The 17,276-nt window shown below is 55.1% G+C and overlaps 1 protein-coding gene and 1 long non-coding RNA gene across 6 annotated transcripts in view; both read left to right on the top strand.

The window, feature by feature from the left end:
• The window catches only part of TRAPPC12 (trafficking protein particle complex 12), a 93,806-nt gene extending 82,661 nt beyond the window's left edge, over nucleotides 1-11,145 (top strand). For 4 of the 5 annotated variants that reach the window (XM_032294247.1, XM_032294249.1, XM_032294248.1 and 1 more), the window contains 4 exons: nucleotides 991-1,089; nucleotides 9,689-9,789; nucleotides 10,422-10,509; nucleotides 10,796-11,145. In XM_032294247.1, coding sequence (XP_032150138.1) covers nucleotides 991-1,089; nucleotides 9,689-9,789; nucleotides 10,422-10,509; nucleotides 10,796-11,038 — 531 coding nt within the window. In that variant the 3' untranslated portion in view covers nucleotides 11,039-11,145. Of the gene's footprint in view, nucleotides 1-990; nucleotides 1,090-3,571; nucleotides 3,583-9,688; nucleotides 9,790-10,421; nucleotides 10,510-10,795 lie in introns of those variants that run through there. The other variant, XM_032294250.1, reaches the window with a different exon arrangement.
• A 1,445-nt stretch (nucleotides 11,146-12,590) lies between these two features.
• On the top strand, nucleotides 12,591-14,487 carry LOC116562089. The gene is made up of 2 exons (XR_004273757.1): nucleotides 12,591-12,732; nucleotides 13,069-14,487. It is a non-coding gene; the product is annotated as an uncharacterized LOC116562089 (long non-coding RNA).
• Nucleotides 14,488-17,276: the final 2,789 nt, after the last annotated feature.

Raw genomic sequence — 17,276 nt, 5'->3', positions numbered from 1 at the left:
GACCGCGTGCTTAGAGCTCCGTGCCAGAATGCAGGGAAGCATTTAGTGCAGGGCCGCTGCGCAGAGCTCGCTCAGTGAATGTGGTGATCACTGTCCTGCAGAGTCCGGATTTGTGGGGGCTTGAGACAAGCTTCCACCATGTCCCACGTGACTCAGGCAAGACCTCCCTGCTCTGAGACCACTTTGCTCACACCTGGAAAGGGTGACTGGGCCCACTCAGTCTCCACCAAGTGCCTGTGATGGGTGGGCGTGATTGGGCAGATGGACAGTGAAACGGTGTTGCCAGACCTTGCCCTTGAGGAGAGGCCATCAGCCAGAGGCCACCACAGACAGGGCAGAGTAGGGCACACCCCTGGGCAGGCACAGGAGGCTCCGTGGGGGATCCAGAGAAGGCCCTTCGCAGAAAGCAGATGCCTGAGCACAGCGGCCGGCAGAGCGCGCCTAGATGTTCCCCGTAGCTGTCTCCACAGAGCAGACGACAGTCACACACACTCTGCAGGGGCCACCTCGGTCGCCATACTCATCCCCGGCAAAGCTGTTTTGTGAGTTTTCTTTACATTTAAAGATTTGACCTTAGTTTCTAGCATAGAAAATGTTTAAGAGGCGCTTTAAAATTTTGGCTTATGTGTTTGGAGGATGGAGCTGAGACAGAGTTCGCCGATTCACGTAACTGTCAGGGCAGAAGGAGGTGCAGCCCGAGTGAAATACGAGTTGCTGTTTAGAAGCTGGAAGCAGGAAACAGACCCCTCAGGCCCAGCTAAACCCCAACAGCCCCCATGACAGGCAGGACACTGCCTGCCCAACACACACGGCTCAGAATCCCAGCCTGACTGCAGTCAGGCGGGCGGCCGAGCACCCCGCGCTGGTGTCCAGCCTCTCCGCCAGCCCGCGTGCCAGTGTGTCCTCTCCACACCACATCTGTACATGCTCATGCTTCTCTGAATGTGTGAAGCCCACAGTGCTGTTCTCAGCGTGTCTTTCTTCCCGCAGGATTACGTGCTCGCCGTGGAGGCCTATCATTCGGTCATCACGTATTACCCAGAGCAGCAGCCCCAGCTGCTCAGTGGCATTGGACGGATCGCCCTGCAGGTACCTGTGCGCGGTCAGGTGTGAGCCAGGAGTGAGAACGCCCTGTGATAGGAGGTCTTGCTTGGGCGGGCGAGTGTTTGCTTTGAGTCATTTTACTATAAGAAAGAGTGCAGAAAACAGTCCATTTCAGATGTGTGTGACCATGAAGAGGGCTGGTTCCTTCCAGGCGCTCCGGCGTGACTGTGGGAAGATCCGCCTGTCGCTCAGTGTGAACCCGCATCGAGTGTCCTGGCAGCCGACCTGTCCTGCTGCAGTCAGAACAGCTCTGACGAAACCGCGAGGAGTCTTAGTTCAGTGCAGCCTGTGACGGTCACCCGCTGACACTTTGCCTGGAAGAGGCCTCGGATCATGTTTGCTGGACAGAGGAAAGTCCAGACTTCGTGAACAGTGGTCTCAGTGAGGCACAACCTGGGACAGGACGCCCTTTGCTAAGAATGGCCTTGAAGCTGGAATGCCTTGTCCTGGAATATTTGGCGACAGGAAGGTCACGGGGAGCGTTGAGTCCTGCCCTCTCTCCGTCAGTCCCAGCTTGCAGCCGAGCACAGGGCAGCTTCCGCCCCTCGCTCTCGGTCTTCTGAGGTCACGTCCCAAATCTGGGCCAGGGGAAAGAGGCACGAGCGAGGGACAGCTGAGGGGGAGCACAGACCTTCCACAGGCACCCGCGCGAGGGACGGCTGAGGGGGCAGCATGGACCTTCCACAGGCACCCACGCACCGTGAGCCAGGCCCTGCGCTGAGCATTTAACCCATGGTGGGTCTGGCCTGTTTTACACAGCAGCAAACAGGTCCCTGATTCAGTGAGATCCGGCTACAGGAGGCCACGTAGATAATGGGGGAGCCAGAATTCGAAGAGGGCCTCTGCGAACTCAGGGTCCGCACCCTCAACAAACCACTGGTCCTCTCCTCTCCCCCACCCAGTGGCTCACACAGGCACTGACACTCATCTGCACACATGCGCACACTGTCTCCTGCACGCTGCCTGCTTGTGGAAGCCCTCACAGGACACAGGATGGTGTTAGAGGACAGCCCTTCCCATGGGCCCCTTGCATGGGGCACAGCCGATGACTGTCATTGAATAACCCGGGACAGGCACAGATGCATGACGCGTGAGCTGCCCTGTGACCATCGGCTCCTGCCGGCCCTGGGATGCCTGCAGCAACCCTTGTTACCTGTGAGAAAGCCCCACGTGGCCGGGACCTCCAGGGTGCCTGACATGTGTCCTCTGGTTTTCATAGTAACATAGTACCCCAGGCCTGCTCACATTCCTCACTGCCCTGGAGATGATCTCAGAAGCTTTATTTCCGAGCCATGTTTTGCACAATTTGAGAAGTAGATGCTGGAATTGCTTTTGCATCTGGAAGTGCCTCTCCTTCCAGTGGGAGCCACTGGCTCGACCACACTGAGGGCTCTGGCAATGAGGCTGGAGCTCAGGAGGGAGGCTGAGCTTCCACAGCATGCTTTAAGTCCCCCATCCAGCAAAGAAAATGTGCTAAACTGGCCACGGGGGAAGCCCTCGGCGTTAGCTGTTCTCAGGACCCCAGGAGGGGATGGGGACGCTGCCTCTGGGCAGGAGCTTTCGCCAAAGGAGAATGGGGAGAAAGACAGGCACATGGGCTGACCAGACTCACTGAAGCCCCAAACAAGGGCCATTCCATCTGCATCCCTTGCCAATTCGTTACTAGACCTCTCTCACTGATATTTTTATTGTTGCTGAAGAACAAAGTTGCTGAATTCCATGTTTTTCTAAAGGAAATGAAGATTGCAATACTTAGCCATCTGGGATATCTCTTAAGACACCATGTGCCATGACGCTGTGGGACCCCTCCTGCAGCCTCACATTGCCTGCGTCTCTACACGTCCAGAAAACCCAGCCCCGCTAAGTTCCTGCTTCGGCGGGTCAGCGTGTTGTTGAAGATGCGGGATCTCAGAAGAAAGATGAAGGAGGCAGGTTCTGCCCTCCAAGAACACAGCCATTTGTGACCCTTTGCTCAGTGCCCAGAATTATGCTATGCATTTCTTAGAAAGAACAAGGATTGCTATTCAAAAGTGGAATACGTTCTGAAATAATAAAATGGGAAGTGTGCTCCTCAGAGCCCTCTCACAAAGTGAGGGCACCTGTGCTGTCCCTGGCATTCACCAGTGTGTCTTCTCGTCCAACCTGGCAGCTGCTGGTGTGATGAGTGAGTTTCCCATTTTTCACTCATATTTTAGAGCCACCTACATTCAATGCAAAATTTTAAACACAAAGAAGAGGTGCAGGGACAGTGTTCTCAGAAGGGGTGAACCCGCCAGCCAGGTGACAGCTGTCTGTGGAAAACTCACATGCCTGCGATGGCCACTCCCACAGTCCGTTCATCTTCATCACACAGAGCCTCCCTAGAGCTCCGGCGCCTTCCACACAGAAGGGCATTGGGGTCAGGAGGAGAGAGAGTGGGGCCACACGGGAATTTCCACTTCTGAAAGAAATCTGTGTTGTAAGCGAGATTTGAGACATTTGTATTCCAGAGGAGTTTCTCACATAAGGATCTCAATTAAGGAAGGGCAGAAGCAATCGATCTTCCAACAGAAGCAGAGTTATTTCATACTTCTTCAAACTACTTCACTCCCACGTAGATTCCGCCTCCTCAGAAGCTCTTGACTTGGGTCTTAGAGGGTCCTCACTTGGACGTGGGTCTTAGAGGACCGCACTGGACTGGGAAAGCAGCTTGGAGGGCAGCAGCCAAGCACAGACAAGGGGCGTGTGCGTGGTGTGGGAGCAGCTGAGCATAGGGCAGTTCTACAGTGTCATGGTCAGTCCCAAGCCTCAGTGTCCTGGACTGAAGGGCAGAGCCGAAGGTCATCAGGCAGGAGAAAACCTCAGCCACCACGGGAGTGGTGGGAAGTCTGGGATAAACCAGCCACCCCAGGCAGGATGAAGGGGAACGGGATGCAGGACCAGTCAACACTGTGGCTGAGAGGACTTCAACAAGAACCAAGGTCACCTCTGACCCAGTTCCCAGAGGGCAGGGACCCAGGGCAGGGTGGGAGACGCTGCAGTGGAGGAGAGGAAGGGCAGGCCAGGGAGGCGCTGTTAAGCTGGGAAAGACCTCAGCATGTTTCACGGAGGGACACAGCTCCCAGCGGGGTGCAGGCACCTTGACTGTCTCAACCAGGAGGGTGGTTTTATGCACACGGCCATGTACCAGAATCCCTCAGCTTGTAGTCTGAAGACATGCAGGTTCCTGTGCATCAGCTCAACAGAGACCTTCAGACAGGAAAAGAAGAGACTGACTGCTGGCTGCCAGCCTGAGGCGTGGAGGGTGCCGGCCGCGGTCAGGGAAAGGGTGGGGAGAGCGTCCAGCGGCTGCTGCCACCGTGTCAGGCCTCATCATCCTGGATGTGACACCAGAGTGCAAGCAAAACAAAAAAGAGGTAAATGGGATTTCACCACAACTGAAAGCTGCTGTGCTTTAAACCATAAAGAAAGGTAAGAAGACAGCCTACAGAACAGGAGGGATTGTTTGCAAAACCTGTATCCAAAAAGAGACTTACATCTAGAATTATAAGGAACGCTTACTAAAAGAAAAATGATTCATGGCACTTCCATGCAGAAGGGGACAGCCTGGATGCAACTCCGACTTCAAGGAGGACAGGTGGGAATTTACAACCAAGGACGGCGTCAGGGTCAGGGTCAGCGTCAGCGGATGGAAATTATCCAGAGGAAGCGTTAGGAAGAGGTTTCTGGCCAAGCAGACTGGATAGGGTCACTGCTGACAGCCGGCCAGAGTGGTCGGAGCCCCAGGTGCCCAGACACGGAGGGCGGGGATTTTTCCTAAACTGATTTAGCAGGATTCTTGCTCACACTGGATTCTACAAGGACAGAGAAGGAAGCCAAGGTCGAGCTTGTCTAGTAGAGGAGGCTTCTGCACGGATGCAGCCAAATTTATGCACTGACAGCCAGCCTGGTTCCCAGCAGGCCCTCGGGTTCTGCAGAGAGAGCAGGTGAGGGAGGGTCTGAGGAAAGGTGAGGACCCCTGGGGCCGGCTCTGCGGGGCTCACAGTGGGGCGGGAGGAGGAGCTGGGGAAGGAGAGCTCAAAAACATGGAAGAGAAGCTAGGTGTTCGGAAATCGACTGCATCTTGCTTTTGTTCGTTTCTGTACATTAGCCTGAGGGGATCTGCCCAGTTGAAATGTAACAGTTTTTCTGATAAACATGTTTTATAACATAAAAATTTAGGCTTAAACAAGTTTTCTGTGTGGGTTTGGGGTGGCGCCTTTTTGGTGGCTTGTTTTGTTTGGAGACAGGCTCTGTCACACAGGCTGGAGTGCAGGGGCACAAATGCAGCCGTGACCTCCTGGGCTCAAGCAGTCCTCCTGCCTCGGCGTCCCAAGTAGCTGGGACTATAGGAATGCACCACCACGCCCAGCCAAGTTTTTTGTAGAGATGAGGTCTCGCTGTGTTGCCTAGGCTGATCTCAAACTCCTGGCCTCAAATAATCCTGCTGGCTCTGCCTCCCAAAGTGCTGGGATTACAGGCATGAGCCACTGGGCCCAGCTGAAATGAGTTTTCTGTATCACTTTCAGACCTAGGTTTCTGTGACTCAAGTTTATCAGCAGTAAATATGAAAAGAACTAGGATTTCTAGCTAACTACAGATTTGATACCATCTGACAACCTAATGTGGCTGTGAAAATAGCTCTGCTGTCTTTGGATGGTTTAAAGTCATCTGACGCCCACACTACAGAGAAGAATCCTTCTTGCCTTCCTCTCCATGAAACAGCTCACAGCCACGGGCTACAGGACACTCTGCCTTGAGGATGCTTTAAAACGGCCATTGCCCATTTGTAATGGCTTCTGTGCCACCAAGGTGGTGAGGAATCCCAGAGCTGTGGCAGAGAAGCAGGTGAAGAGCTGAGAACTGGAGCTCTGTTCGCCACCAGGAGGGCTGCCAGGTGCAGAACAGAGCAGTCGAGAAGACATCAGCTGGGTTGGGAGGCAGCGGCCTTGCCTGCCCTGGCAGAGTCCCAGGGGTCCAGCAGCTGTGCCGGGCGCTCCCTCCACGCACTGGCTCTCGACCCAGGCTGCCCTCTCCTGTGGCCCCATCGTCTGGAACCTGTGCCCTCCAGGTTGCTGCCGGAGGGGAGGACCCAGCCCAGGCCACACCCGTGGCCCCCCCCACCCCTCAGTGCTTGTATCAGTCAGCGCTCTTTAGAGGGACAGGACTCACAGGAGAGGTGCACATATGGAGGGGAGTTCATCAGGATCACAAGGGGAAGTCCCACAATAGGCGTCTGCAAGCCGAGGAGCAAGGAAGCCAGCCCGAGTCCCAAAACCTCGGAAGCAGGGAAGCCAACAGTGCAGCCTTCCGTCTGTGGCAAAGGCCTGGGAGCCCCTGGCAAATCACTGGTGTACGTCCAACAGTCCAAAAGCTGAAGAACCTGGAGTCTGGTGTTGGAGGGCAGGAGGCACCCAGCATGGCGGAAAGATGTTCCGGGAGGCGTGGCACGTCTCCTCTTCCAGCTTCTGCTGGCTTTATTCTGGCTGCACTGGGGCCCACCCAGAATGCGGGTGCGTCTGCCTCCCCCAGCCCCGTGACTCACATGGCCATCCCCTTAGGCAGCACCCTCACAGACACACCCAGGAACAGTACTTTGCATCCGTCAATCCAGTCAAGTTGACATTCAGTATGAACCGTCACAGCTCCCAAGGAGGGGAGAGCCAGACCCTGCGCACAGCTCAGGTTTCTGCCACAGGAACACAGCACAGAAGCAGTAGGGTGGTGCTCCGGGCTGCACTGCCTGGGTTTTGTGTTTGTAAGTGACGTTGGTGTCTGGTTTGTGTGTGTACGGGTGACTTCTCAAAAGCAGGTTTGGTAATTTAGAGTTTTCTAGAAAGCCACCTGTGTTTGGCCCCTGCTTTGTCATGGATTTGCACAGAATAAAGACAGTGCTCTTACCATTACTTCCATGTCCTTGTTTCCACCTGTAATTATTTCTCCTTTTACATTGCTGTTTGTTTATGCTTTCTTTTTCTGGCTTAGTTTGTACACTTATTATTTTTTGGTTTTTGTTTTTGAGGCAAGGTCTTGCTCTGTCTCCCAGGCTGGAGTCCAGTGGCACAATTATGGTTCACTGCAAAACTCCTGGGCTAAGAGATCCTCCTGCCTCAGGCTGTCATGTAGCTGGGGACCACAGACGCTTAGGCCACACCTGGCTTTTTTTTTTTTTTTTTTTTGTAGAGGCAGGGTCTCACTTTGTTCCCCAGTCTGGTCTTGAACTCTTGAGATTAAGCAATCCTCCCACCTTGGCCTCCCATAGGGCTGGGATTAGAGGTGTGAGCCACTGTTTTTTCTTTTTAATAGTGTCTTTTGCTGATTTGTTTTCTACGTATTCCGGAATACTTTTACTTGCCTTTTTACGTTTAATTTTTTCAGTTGCTCCTAACTTTTAGAAATCGGTAGGATTTTATATCCTAATTACATTTTAATAATTCTGAAAATATCAACTTACTTTTCAATCATCAGGAAAATCAGTGGGTAGCAAAGAATATCCCAAGATGGCTCTGTGGTCTTCCTCGGAGACATTGTTTCAGTAAAGCCCCGTGCCAGCCCCATGAGACCTTGCCGTGTGGAGGATCGGCACGTGGTCTCGGCGTTGGACAGGCCTGGGTGTCGACCCCACATGTTCTGTGTTAGCTGTGTGACCTCAGAAAATTGCCTCATCTTTCCAAGCCTCACTCTTTGATCTGGAAAGCAAAGCTGGTGACAGCATCTGCAGCACAGGCTGTTAACGAGGGCAAGGAGAGCTGCGTCTGAAACATTCTCCACAGCCATCAGCATGTGTTAATTTTGATGGGTCTTGATGATGAGCTCTCATCATCTTCAGATCCATATCAAACACTGTCCTGTTAAACAGGACCTTCATGAATGCAGGACACCCAGTTGTGGGAGCTGAGGGCCACGTAGTGGAGTCCACACGGCCTCTGGTTTCTTTTTAGCCAGCAAGTGAGAAGTCCACAGTAGTAGACTTGAGACGCTTCAGACTGCGCAGGCGAGGGCCGCGGTGGACAGGGGCCACTGTGTGTGGTGTGTGCACACCTGCGTTTTGTGTCTCGTTCTGTTTCGTTTTTCTCCCTCCTCGTACGGTACTTCTTTTGTGGGGTAATACCAACAGTTGTGAAGGGCCTGAGATGTTACTCTATGTGCCAGTTGTGGAGTTAGCTGCCATTTTCCTGGATGCTGGCAAAACATGTGAGATTCCTAGGTCAGGGATGAAGGAGATTTCTCAGAGCAGCAGCAGCATGGCCAGAGTGGCGTTTCCACCGGACATGCGGCCCTGATTCCTTAGGGTCCTCACCGAGGACCTGACGATGCCAGCAGTGGGTGTGCTGGAGAGGGATCCTGAACTTAGAACAACAAGTCCTTGCTCCTGGGAGGTGAGCCTGCCTGCCCTTCACCCCAGAGGGACGCCGTTTAGCTCACAAGGCTGTCCTTTAAACAGGCATCCTTGTGTGGATGCTTCGAACAAAACCCTGTCAGCATCTGTGCTTGGAAGACATGCAGAAACACGACAGACCCCTGAGAACCATCTCCCAGCCAGACTTCTGAGAATGTGCAGGCTTATTTTAATGCCGGACAGATGCTTTCCAGGAAGTCTAAGAGTTAACTAGACTGCTGAGCGATCGATCCCCTCAGCCTCCTCCTCACAGAGGTGAGCAGCACACCTTCAGCTTGTTTCTCTAGGGACAAAGGACAACGTTCTATCAGCTTCCATCGCGGCTGTGATGCAGAGCTCGCTGCTGGAGAGTCCGACGCCCGTAGGCAGCGCCCCCGGCCACAAAGCAGCTGTCTTCACCCTCGTGAGCGCTGTCCGGGCCATAACAGGACTGTTCTTCCATTTTTACCTATTCCTGTAAGCCCTAGATCCTATATTCCCTTCCTTATGCTTCTGGAGGTGAAAGAAAGCCTGAGTCTGCCTTTGTAAAACCAAGCTGTGGGGTCAGGAGTCAGGGCAGGGCACTCAGCTCTCCGCTCCCCAGGGCCCCTAGGCCGCCAGCCCTGCTCATTACCGCTGCATTTGCTTCAGGCAGCCGTGGGTTCCTGACACATGCGGTAAGGGTGGGTTTGCGTTTGGGTTTGATCTGGCTTGTTTTTTACAGTAGAATTCTGTATTATTTGATCAAAATGTTACTTTGAAATTTGCAAATGTGATGGCACCTACCATTTTTCTAGCCACAGATAAGTCATAAGTTGACTTGGGGCCTGCTCATATTGTACCAATATTTTAAGTATTTTATGCTTCATCTTATTATTCATTTTATTTTACTTAATGCTCTGCCAGAATTCATTCCAAAAGGTGGAAATTACTAAACCGTAAGACTTTCAAGTAAGGCACAGATACTAGCAGCTTAGTCTCTGACATAGAGAGTTGGCGTTCCACTGTACGGTTAATGTCTCGTCTTCTTACAAAAAGTCATGATTACTAAATGGTCACTCAGGTTTCCCTCTGCCTGACACACACGCGTCTTCATATTCTAACGTGCCATTAGGGAACTACACATATGGGTATAGACTTCATATTTCTTTTGTCAACTAAACTGACGAAATGATTTTGTCAAAGCAGATTGGCGACATAAAAACAGCTGAAAAATATTTTCAAGACGTTGAGAAAGTAACGCAGAAATCGGGTGGACTACAGGGTAAAATCACGGTTTTAATGAACAGGTAAATATTTTAAAACTAAATAGATGTTTTCTATTTCCCAGAGGAGTGTGAGCCCCGCTGACGGAGCAGGAAAGCTCCCTAGAGCGCCTCTCTCTGCCTCTCTTGCCCTGTGTCTCTCAGAACTGAGACACGGGAAGTACACGGGTGTTTCCCGAATTTTGGTGATGTGCTTTTAGTCACAGAAGCTGATTTCCACGGAGACATTAACCCTTGTTCTCCGGAGTACCGCTCGTTTCGCCATTTTCAGCGCGCGTGTGTAAGGGCACCACGGCCGTCCTGGACCGTGCTCTGCTGTGCTGCGGGACAGCGCACAGCTCTGTGCAGGCACACGTTTGTGAGGAGGAGTCACACCCCGGGCAAAGCCTGCACTCCAGATCAGAAAGCAGAAATGAAGCAGGTGTCCGTTTTTAGCAGGAAGTCATTTAGATGAACTTACTGTATCGCAGTTAATCCTTAATTTGCAAGCCTGAATACAAAATGCAGCTCACCACCTCTGCCTGGAGACCCGGAACCCCAGGCCACGCAGGGTCACACGCTGGGTCTGTGTGGTGTCCAGAGCCCCTGTGGGTTTTGCTGGGGGACAGCAGCTCCTGGGCCTTCCCCACTAACTGCCACCGTCGCCTGTGTTACAGAGCGTTCCTTTACCTCGGGCAGAATAACTTCGCGGAAGCCCACCGGTTCTTCACGGAGATCTTAAGGATGGATCCAGCAAACGCAGTGGTAAGAACTCACGCCGCAGACCCCCGCCCTCTGCCTGTCACAGACACCAGAAACATGCACCCACACGTCTCAGCAGGGGCCTGCGGGCTTGTGCACACTCTCGCTTTCCAGTCCACCGGTGCCAGGCAGTGGCCATGGCCACTGGGGGACCTGACCCAGCGGGACCGCCTGCGCTGTGCCCAACAGTGCCACCTGCAGACTCCTGACACAGGGCCCAGCATGCAGCCTGGAGGGCGGGTGTCCAACCTGGTTGCGTGGCTGACCCTGTGCGTGTGCTGCTCCCTAGGCCAACAACAACGCTGCCGTGTGTCTGCTCTACTTGGGCAAGCTCAAGGACTCCCTGCGGCAGCTGGAGGCCATGGTGCAGCAGGACCCCAGGCACTACCTGCACGAGAGCGTCCTCTTCAACCTCACCACCATGTACGAGCTGGAGTCCTCGCGGAGCATGCAGAAGAAACAGTCCCTGCTCGAGGCTGTGGCCAGCAAGGAGGGGGATAGCTTTAACACGCAGTGCCTCAAGCTGGCCTAGCTTACCCCAGCCCACGACGTCAGTGTGACTCGGTCTTTGAAACTGTCCATGAAGCTAATGCATTAATGTGACATGGAGGGACTCAATAAAACTCCTACTTCACTGAGGTCTGGGTGCCTGTCTTCCTGATCCCAAGCCACGGCCCAGGCCACAGCTCCCCGCAGCTGGCTGGCCTTCAGTCCCACAATCCCTGCAGCTCAGCCACTGTTCATGAATGCAGGCGGCAGGCGTGCTGGGAGAACACAGCTTGTAGACACAGGAAATCTGGGGTCAGCCTCGGGGCCTTTGTTCCTGGAGGCCATCCTGCTTTGCTCATTCCTTCTGGACATCCTCAGAAGAAAGCTGGGAGGTGTGGCAGGGCCCTCTCAACACGCGCCTGTACGTGCAGGGGATTTACAGCACGGACGAAGCCGCCCATGCTCCCCTTGCCCTCCCCACAAGCCAAAACTAAGTGAATTGATCTCGTTAATCCAAGTCTCCTTGGCCTGATGGACACAGAACACGCGACAGCCTGGTGGTGGTGAGGCCATCACGCTTTCTCCCGCAGTTTATACACCCACAGGGAGAGTGGCTGAGTGGAACAGGAACCAGGAGCATAATCAAGCAAAGGAAGAGCACGTAAAAGGGGCGGGCACGGGCTGGGGGCAGTTTTGAAGCCAGCCACATGGTTTTCACGGGTGCTTTCATGTCTGAAAGTCGGGTCTTTTGCTTTCACGTTTACAGAGCTATTCCTGCTTTTAAAGAACTTAAAGTACCTAAAAATGTCTTCACTTTATGAGAGAACTCTGACAAGGGTTCTCTAAATATCTAGCTTTAAATATAATTCATTTTAAGGACTATGATATAAACATCTGCACAAGGCAAAGCCATATTTCTGTTAAGAAACATACAAACACAGCATCTACCAGACAGTCTCAGCTCATTTGCTGAAATCTAGATTACGCATTAAAATAGAAGAAAAAAGAGGTTTTGGCTGCTGGACACTGAGAAGGTTTCAAAATCTTTCTCTTCAGAAAGAAAAAAACTATTATTTTCCAGTCCAGAAAAGCTGGTGATGTAATTAGAAGCCTTTCACCTTGAGGGTCTTCCTTCAAATCTGCCTTCAGGGGTGAGATGCCACGCTGTTCCTCTGCACAAACGTGGCAGCGCACTGCGGGCATCTCGCGGGAACTGCCAGTGGATGATGAGTGAGCCTGTGCTTTCCAGGCCGGAGGCTCAGAGCTGTCCCGGGCCAGCTGTGCGTGAACGCGGACAGCAGTGCCCAGCTCCCACTAGACACGGAGGGCAGGCTGGTAAGCCGAAATCGTCCCGCCCTCCCCAGCCCCATCCCAGTCACAGCGGCTGGCAGTGCCCTGACGGTGGGTGCCAGGCCTCCATCGCCGCGCGGGTGCCGCTACCCGGCCTCACCCCCGGCCACACCTTGAGCCTCTTACAGGCAGCCCCGAGGTCCTTTCGCCTTTCTCTTCTCTCCAGTGCCTGGTGCATTTTCAAACACAGTACCTTTCCTTTGAATAAATGAGCGAGAATAAACCTGGTGCTGCCTGTCGAGCTCCTCTGTCTAGGCAGGCACTAAAGAAAACCACTGGGCGGAGTCCCGAACACCCTAAGGCCGAGCTCCTGCTGCTCTCCAGCAAGCGCGTCGCTCTCCAGCAGGAGCACACGGATTGGAGGGAAGGCCTGTCACTCTCCAGCACGTGCATCAAGGATTGGAGGGAGGGCCTGTCACTCTCCGGCACGTGCACCGAAGATTGAAGGGAGGGCCCGTCGCCCTCCAGCAGGAGCACGAGGAGTGGAGGGAGGGCCTGTCACTCTCCAGCAGTGCACCAAGGATTGGAGAGAGGGCCAGCAGGGAAGGGAGGGACTGTCACTCAGCACGTGCAGATTGGAGGGTGGGCCATCTCTCTCTAGCAAGAGCACAGGAGTGGAGGGAGGGCCCATCTCTCTAGCAGGAGCATCAAGGATGGGAGGGAGGGCCCTTCACTCTCCAGCTCGTCCACCCAGTGGAGGGAGGGCCTGTCACTTTCCAGCAGGAACAGGAGCATTGGAGGGAAGGCCTGTCACTCTCCATCACGTGCACTCCAGCCTGAGCACCCAGAAATGGAGGAAGGGTCAGCCATTTATGAAGCTCTGCGTGTGAAAAGTCGCGATCTCATTTCTTAGCAGTCATTACTGTCACCATCGCTCAGGCTGAAATTGGCCCAGCCCGCTCAGGAGCCATGCTGCCTTCTCCTGTCCTCCTCCGGAACTGCGGAAAGAGCCGGACTAACCCTTGCATGCGTCGGCATCTGCTGCACAAATGCTGCGTCGGCCTGTTCTCGGCGTGCGTTCGAGAACACAGTACTGTTCACACAACGTTCTGCGGTAACCGAGTTTATAACGTGGACTCCATGGCCGGGGAACATGGGGCGCGCCTGCCTGCGGGGAGCAGCCTCCGGAGCCGCGGAGCCTGACTTCCGCCCACCGGGGCGGGTCCCTCCCGCCTCTGAATCCTTCCGGTTCTTCCTGCGCCGTTAAACCCCCCCGTGTCCACGAGGTCCTGTGGGGTCACCCTCGCAGGAAGTCACAAGCCAGTCCTGAACCCCGTCCCCACCCGGCAAGCCCGCAGCCCCGCGCTGGGATGTGCTGCCTGCTCGCCCCACGCGTGTTCCAGACGCGCGCTCTGTGAAGGGCCGGAGTCGGTATTTGAGGCCCTGTGGGCCCCACGCTGTCCCCGCAGCATGTCCTTTGGTTTGAGTCGGTAAACCGCAGCGCTGGCAGGACAGCAGGGCCCACACTGCACGCGGCCAGGCCCAGGGCTGTGCAGGGCGGTGCCTTCTGCCAGCTCTGGAGGCCCCGAGAGGCTGGTGCCCAGCAGCCCTGGCCCCAGGGCCGGCATGGGGCTCAGGACGGGAGGCCTCAGGTGCACTGCAGCCACACCAGGAACACCCCGGGATCTGCTGCAGGTCCCCCAGGGACCAGCTTCTGCAGTCCTGACTTCCTAGGGTGTCAGGTGGGTGCAGTCCCTGGCTGACGACCGAGGGTCCCCGAGGTTACGAGGCCAGCGCTGCACACAACTGAAATGCTCACAACGCCTCGCACCTTACGGAAAAGAAACCATCCCCAAAAGATGCTGGGCAACATCCCGAGGGTCACAGCAACAGTGCCAAGCCAGGACCAGCGCGGCCCACGATCCCCCAGCGTGCACTGCCCGGCTGGCACCGCGCTCGGCCAGGAGGACCTGGAAGAGTCCTGCCCAGGGCTCAGGTCTACACCACGCTGCCACCCAGGCTGGGAGCCGCCGCTGAGTGTGGGGAACGTGGCACGTCCTACCTGAGACGTGCTGCTGCAGAGACTTGATGAAACACTTCTAAACGGATGTAAAAGTCTCAGTAACAATTGTATATTGAGTACTTGTTAAAATGATAGGAATTTTGGTTATAGCAGATTAGATGAAACATACTATTAAAATTAAGATGCCCTTCAAACGTATTTAACTTGGCTACTAGAAAACTTGAAGTTACATATGTGGAGCCCATTTGTGGCTCCCGTCCTGTTTCTATTGGATGGCGCCAAAGAACCCAACACGAAAAAGCCCCTGCAGAAGAGCCCTGCTTTGCCGATGGTCAGTGTGTGGCTTTCTGCCCAGCGGTTCCAGGCAGCCATGGCTGCTCTCTGGGGACTGAGGCTGCCACGGGCTAGGCAGATGCTGGCCCTGCCAACCTCACCCTCCAAGGGTGTGGGGCATGGGACAGGGTGTTTCCCCTGCTCCATGGCCTTGAAGTGTTGAGTGTAAGTCAGCATTAAAAGCAGTTTTCCCTGGAACATAGAGTTCTGGCTGGTGTGGATCCAGAACCATGGAGGCTCCCACTCCCCTCGACCCCAGGGCCCTGAGGCTCTGCCCGCCGAGATGACCCCCATGACCTCCATCCCAGCTCCTCCTGGCTGCCCCACCACCCACTCCTTGATGCCCACAGTGAGCCCAGGGTCCTGCTGCCTGTGCAGAGGGCCCGACACATCTCCCTAAAGCCCCCAGCTGGCTCGGCCTCTGTCTCAGCTTCCACCGGCTGCCTGGTGTCAGGGACCCCGCTAGCTCCCATGGCGTGCTGAGCTGGACAGTCAGCAAACTGCACCCCTGACCCCTCAGCCACTACTCCAGGAAACACCCCAACACCACGCTGCTGGAGTTCGCATCTGATGGATGGAGTGTATTCTCTGCACCCCAGGGCACCTCACACCTGCCAGGAGGAAGCATAGCCCTGGCTCCTCAGCTAGACTGTGGGGAGGCCCCAGGCTGTGGAGAGGCCCTAGGTTTCACGGAGGCCCTAGGCTTTGGGGAGGCTCTAGGCTGTGGGGAGGCCCTAGGCTTCAGGGAGGTCCCAGGCTGTGGGGAGGCCACAGGCTTTGGGGAGGCCCGGGCTGTGGGGAGGCCCCGGGCTGTGGGGAGGCCCTAGGCTTTGGGGAAGCCCCAGGCTGTGGGAGACCCCTGCTAGGGGACAGAGGCCAGGCTAGGGGAAGACACCAGGCTCCAAATGAGAAACGGTGTGTCTGTTTCCCGAGGCTGCCGTAAGACACACATAAGTGTGAGAGCACAGAATTGATTCCCTGCCCGCTCTGGAGGCTGCTGTCAGCGGGCCAGTCCTAGAGAGGCTCCTTCCTCTCCTCTTCCAGCCTCGGGGGCCCCCGCTGCCCTTGGCTTGTGGCTTGTGACTCCAGCCTCTCCTCTGTGGCCACACGGCCTCCTCTGTGTGCCGAATCTCTCATGGAGCCACTTGAGCTGGGATTTGGGCCCCGGTAATCCAGGATCGTCTCATCTCAAGAGCCTCAAGCTAACCACATCTACAAGGCCCTTTTTCCAGAACAGGTCACGTGCACAGGTCCCAGGGCTTAGGATGGGAACGTGACTTTGGGAATGATCAGAGGCCGACCACGGACGCCCACTGAGGAGTCTCCTGAGGCTGCTGTAAAGAGGTGCCCAGTCTGCCCCAGCGTCCGTGTGTTTTCCAGCCTGCTCCATTTAAATGGGGCAGCTTAAAACAGAAATGCATCTTCTCACAGTTCAGGGGCCCAGAAGGCTGCGAGCGAGCTGCGGGCCGGCTGTGATCTCTGGAGGCTCTGCAGCGGCGTCTGTCCCAGGCCTCTCTCCACGGTGGCCGTGGCAGTCCTCGGTGCCCCTGGCTTGTGGTGGCATGGCCCCAGTCTCCCCCACCTCTGTCTTCTAGTCCTGCGGAGGCGCGAGTCTTTGGGTCGAGGGCCCAGCCTCGTCCAGGAGGATTTCATCTCAAACTCCTATTTCATTACATCTGCAGACACCAGTTCCAAAAAGGTCACATTCTGAGGTTCCGAGCAGACGTGAACTTTTGCTGGATGTTATCTGAGACCTTCCATCTCACAGACAGGCTCTCATGGACTCCTCACCTCAACCCTGCTCTGCGGCTACATGACATCCCGCTTTACAGACAGGGAAACTGAGGCACAGAGAGCTTGAAGAACCTGCCCAGGGCCACACAGCTACTGGAGTAGCAGAACTGGGGTGAGTCAGCCCTCTGAGCCTTCATCTACACGGACACCTCCCTGCCCAAGCATCCATGGAGGGCTCCTTCCCTCATCTCTCCACACCCCGAGCTCACAGGAACATCTCTCTGCGGAGGCGGAGCAGGTGATGCTCTCCCAGGGCCTCTGTCCTGGGACCTCTGGGGCCAGCTTTGAGGTCATGATGGGTGGCCGTGGCCCGAAGTCCTGCTCAGCAGCAGCAGCAGGACAGGCCTCCGGAGAGGGTGCCTCTGTTTCTGCCCCTGCCAGTGGCATCCTTATGTCCTTGGGGACCGCCCCTCCACATTCTTCTTCAGAGGCAATCAATAAAGCCGGGCGCCAAGGAGCCTTGAGGAGTGATTAGCAATGGAGCAGGCTGGAAAAGCCGCAGGCGCTAGGGCAGACCGTATTGATTCCATTGACTTGCGCTTTGCCAGGCTGTTGTGTGACTCCGATGAAATCCTATCTGGATTTTAGAATGGGTGGGTTTTTTTGAACAGTTGGTGCAAACTAAACACAAGCATTTTTAACATGGAAAATGAAAAACATTAAACTGTAATAATAAAGGCAGGCAGGTGAGCGTGTCGTGGGGAGAGTGGCTTCAGCGGAAAAGCAAGCTCTGCCCCAGAACCGCCGCGCCCAGCTCTGCTCACGCCAGGGACAGACCGCGGTGGGAGCACGGTCTCCTGCCCACCAGCACCCCAGCCCCGCACCCCAGCCCAGCTCCCCC

Source organism: Sapajus apella, unplaced genomic scaffold, assembly GCF_009761245.1.
Source record: "Sapajus apella isolate SASKATOON/1434 unplaced genomic scaffold, GSC_monkey_1.0 scaffold31, whole genome shotgun sequence".
Lineage (NCBI taxonomy): Eukaryota > Metazoa > Chordata > Mammalia > Primates > Cebidae > Sapajus > Sapajus apella.
This window is presented reverse-complemented; position numbering and strand designations above follow the sequence as displayed.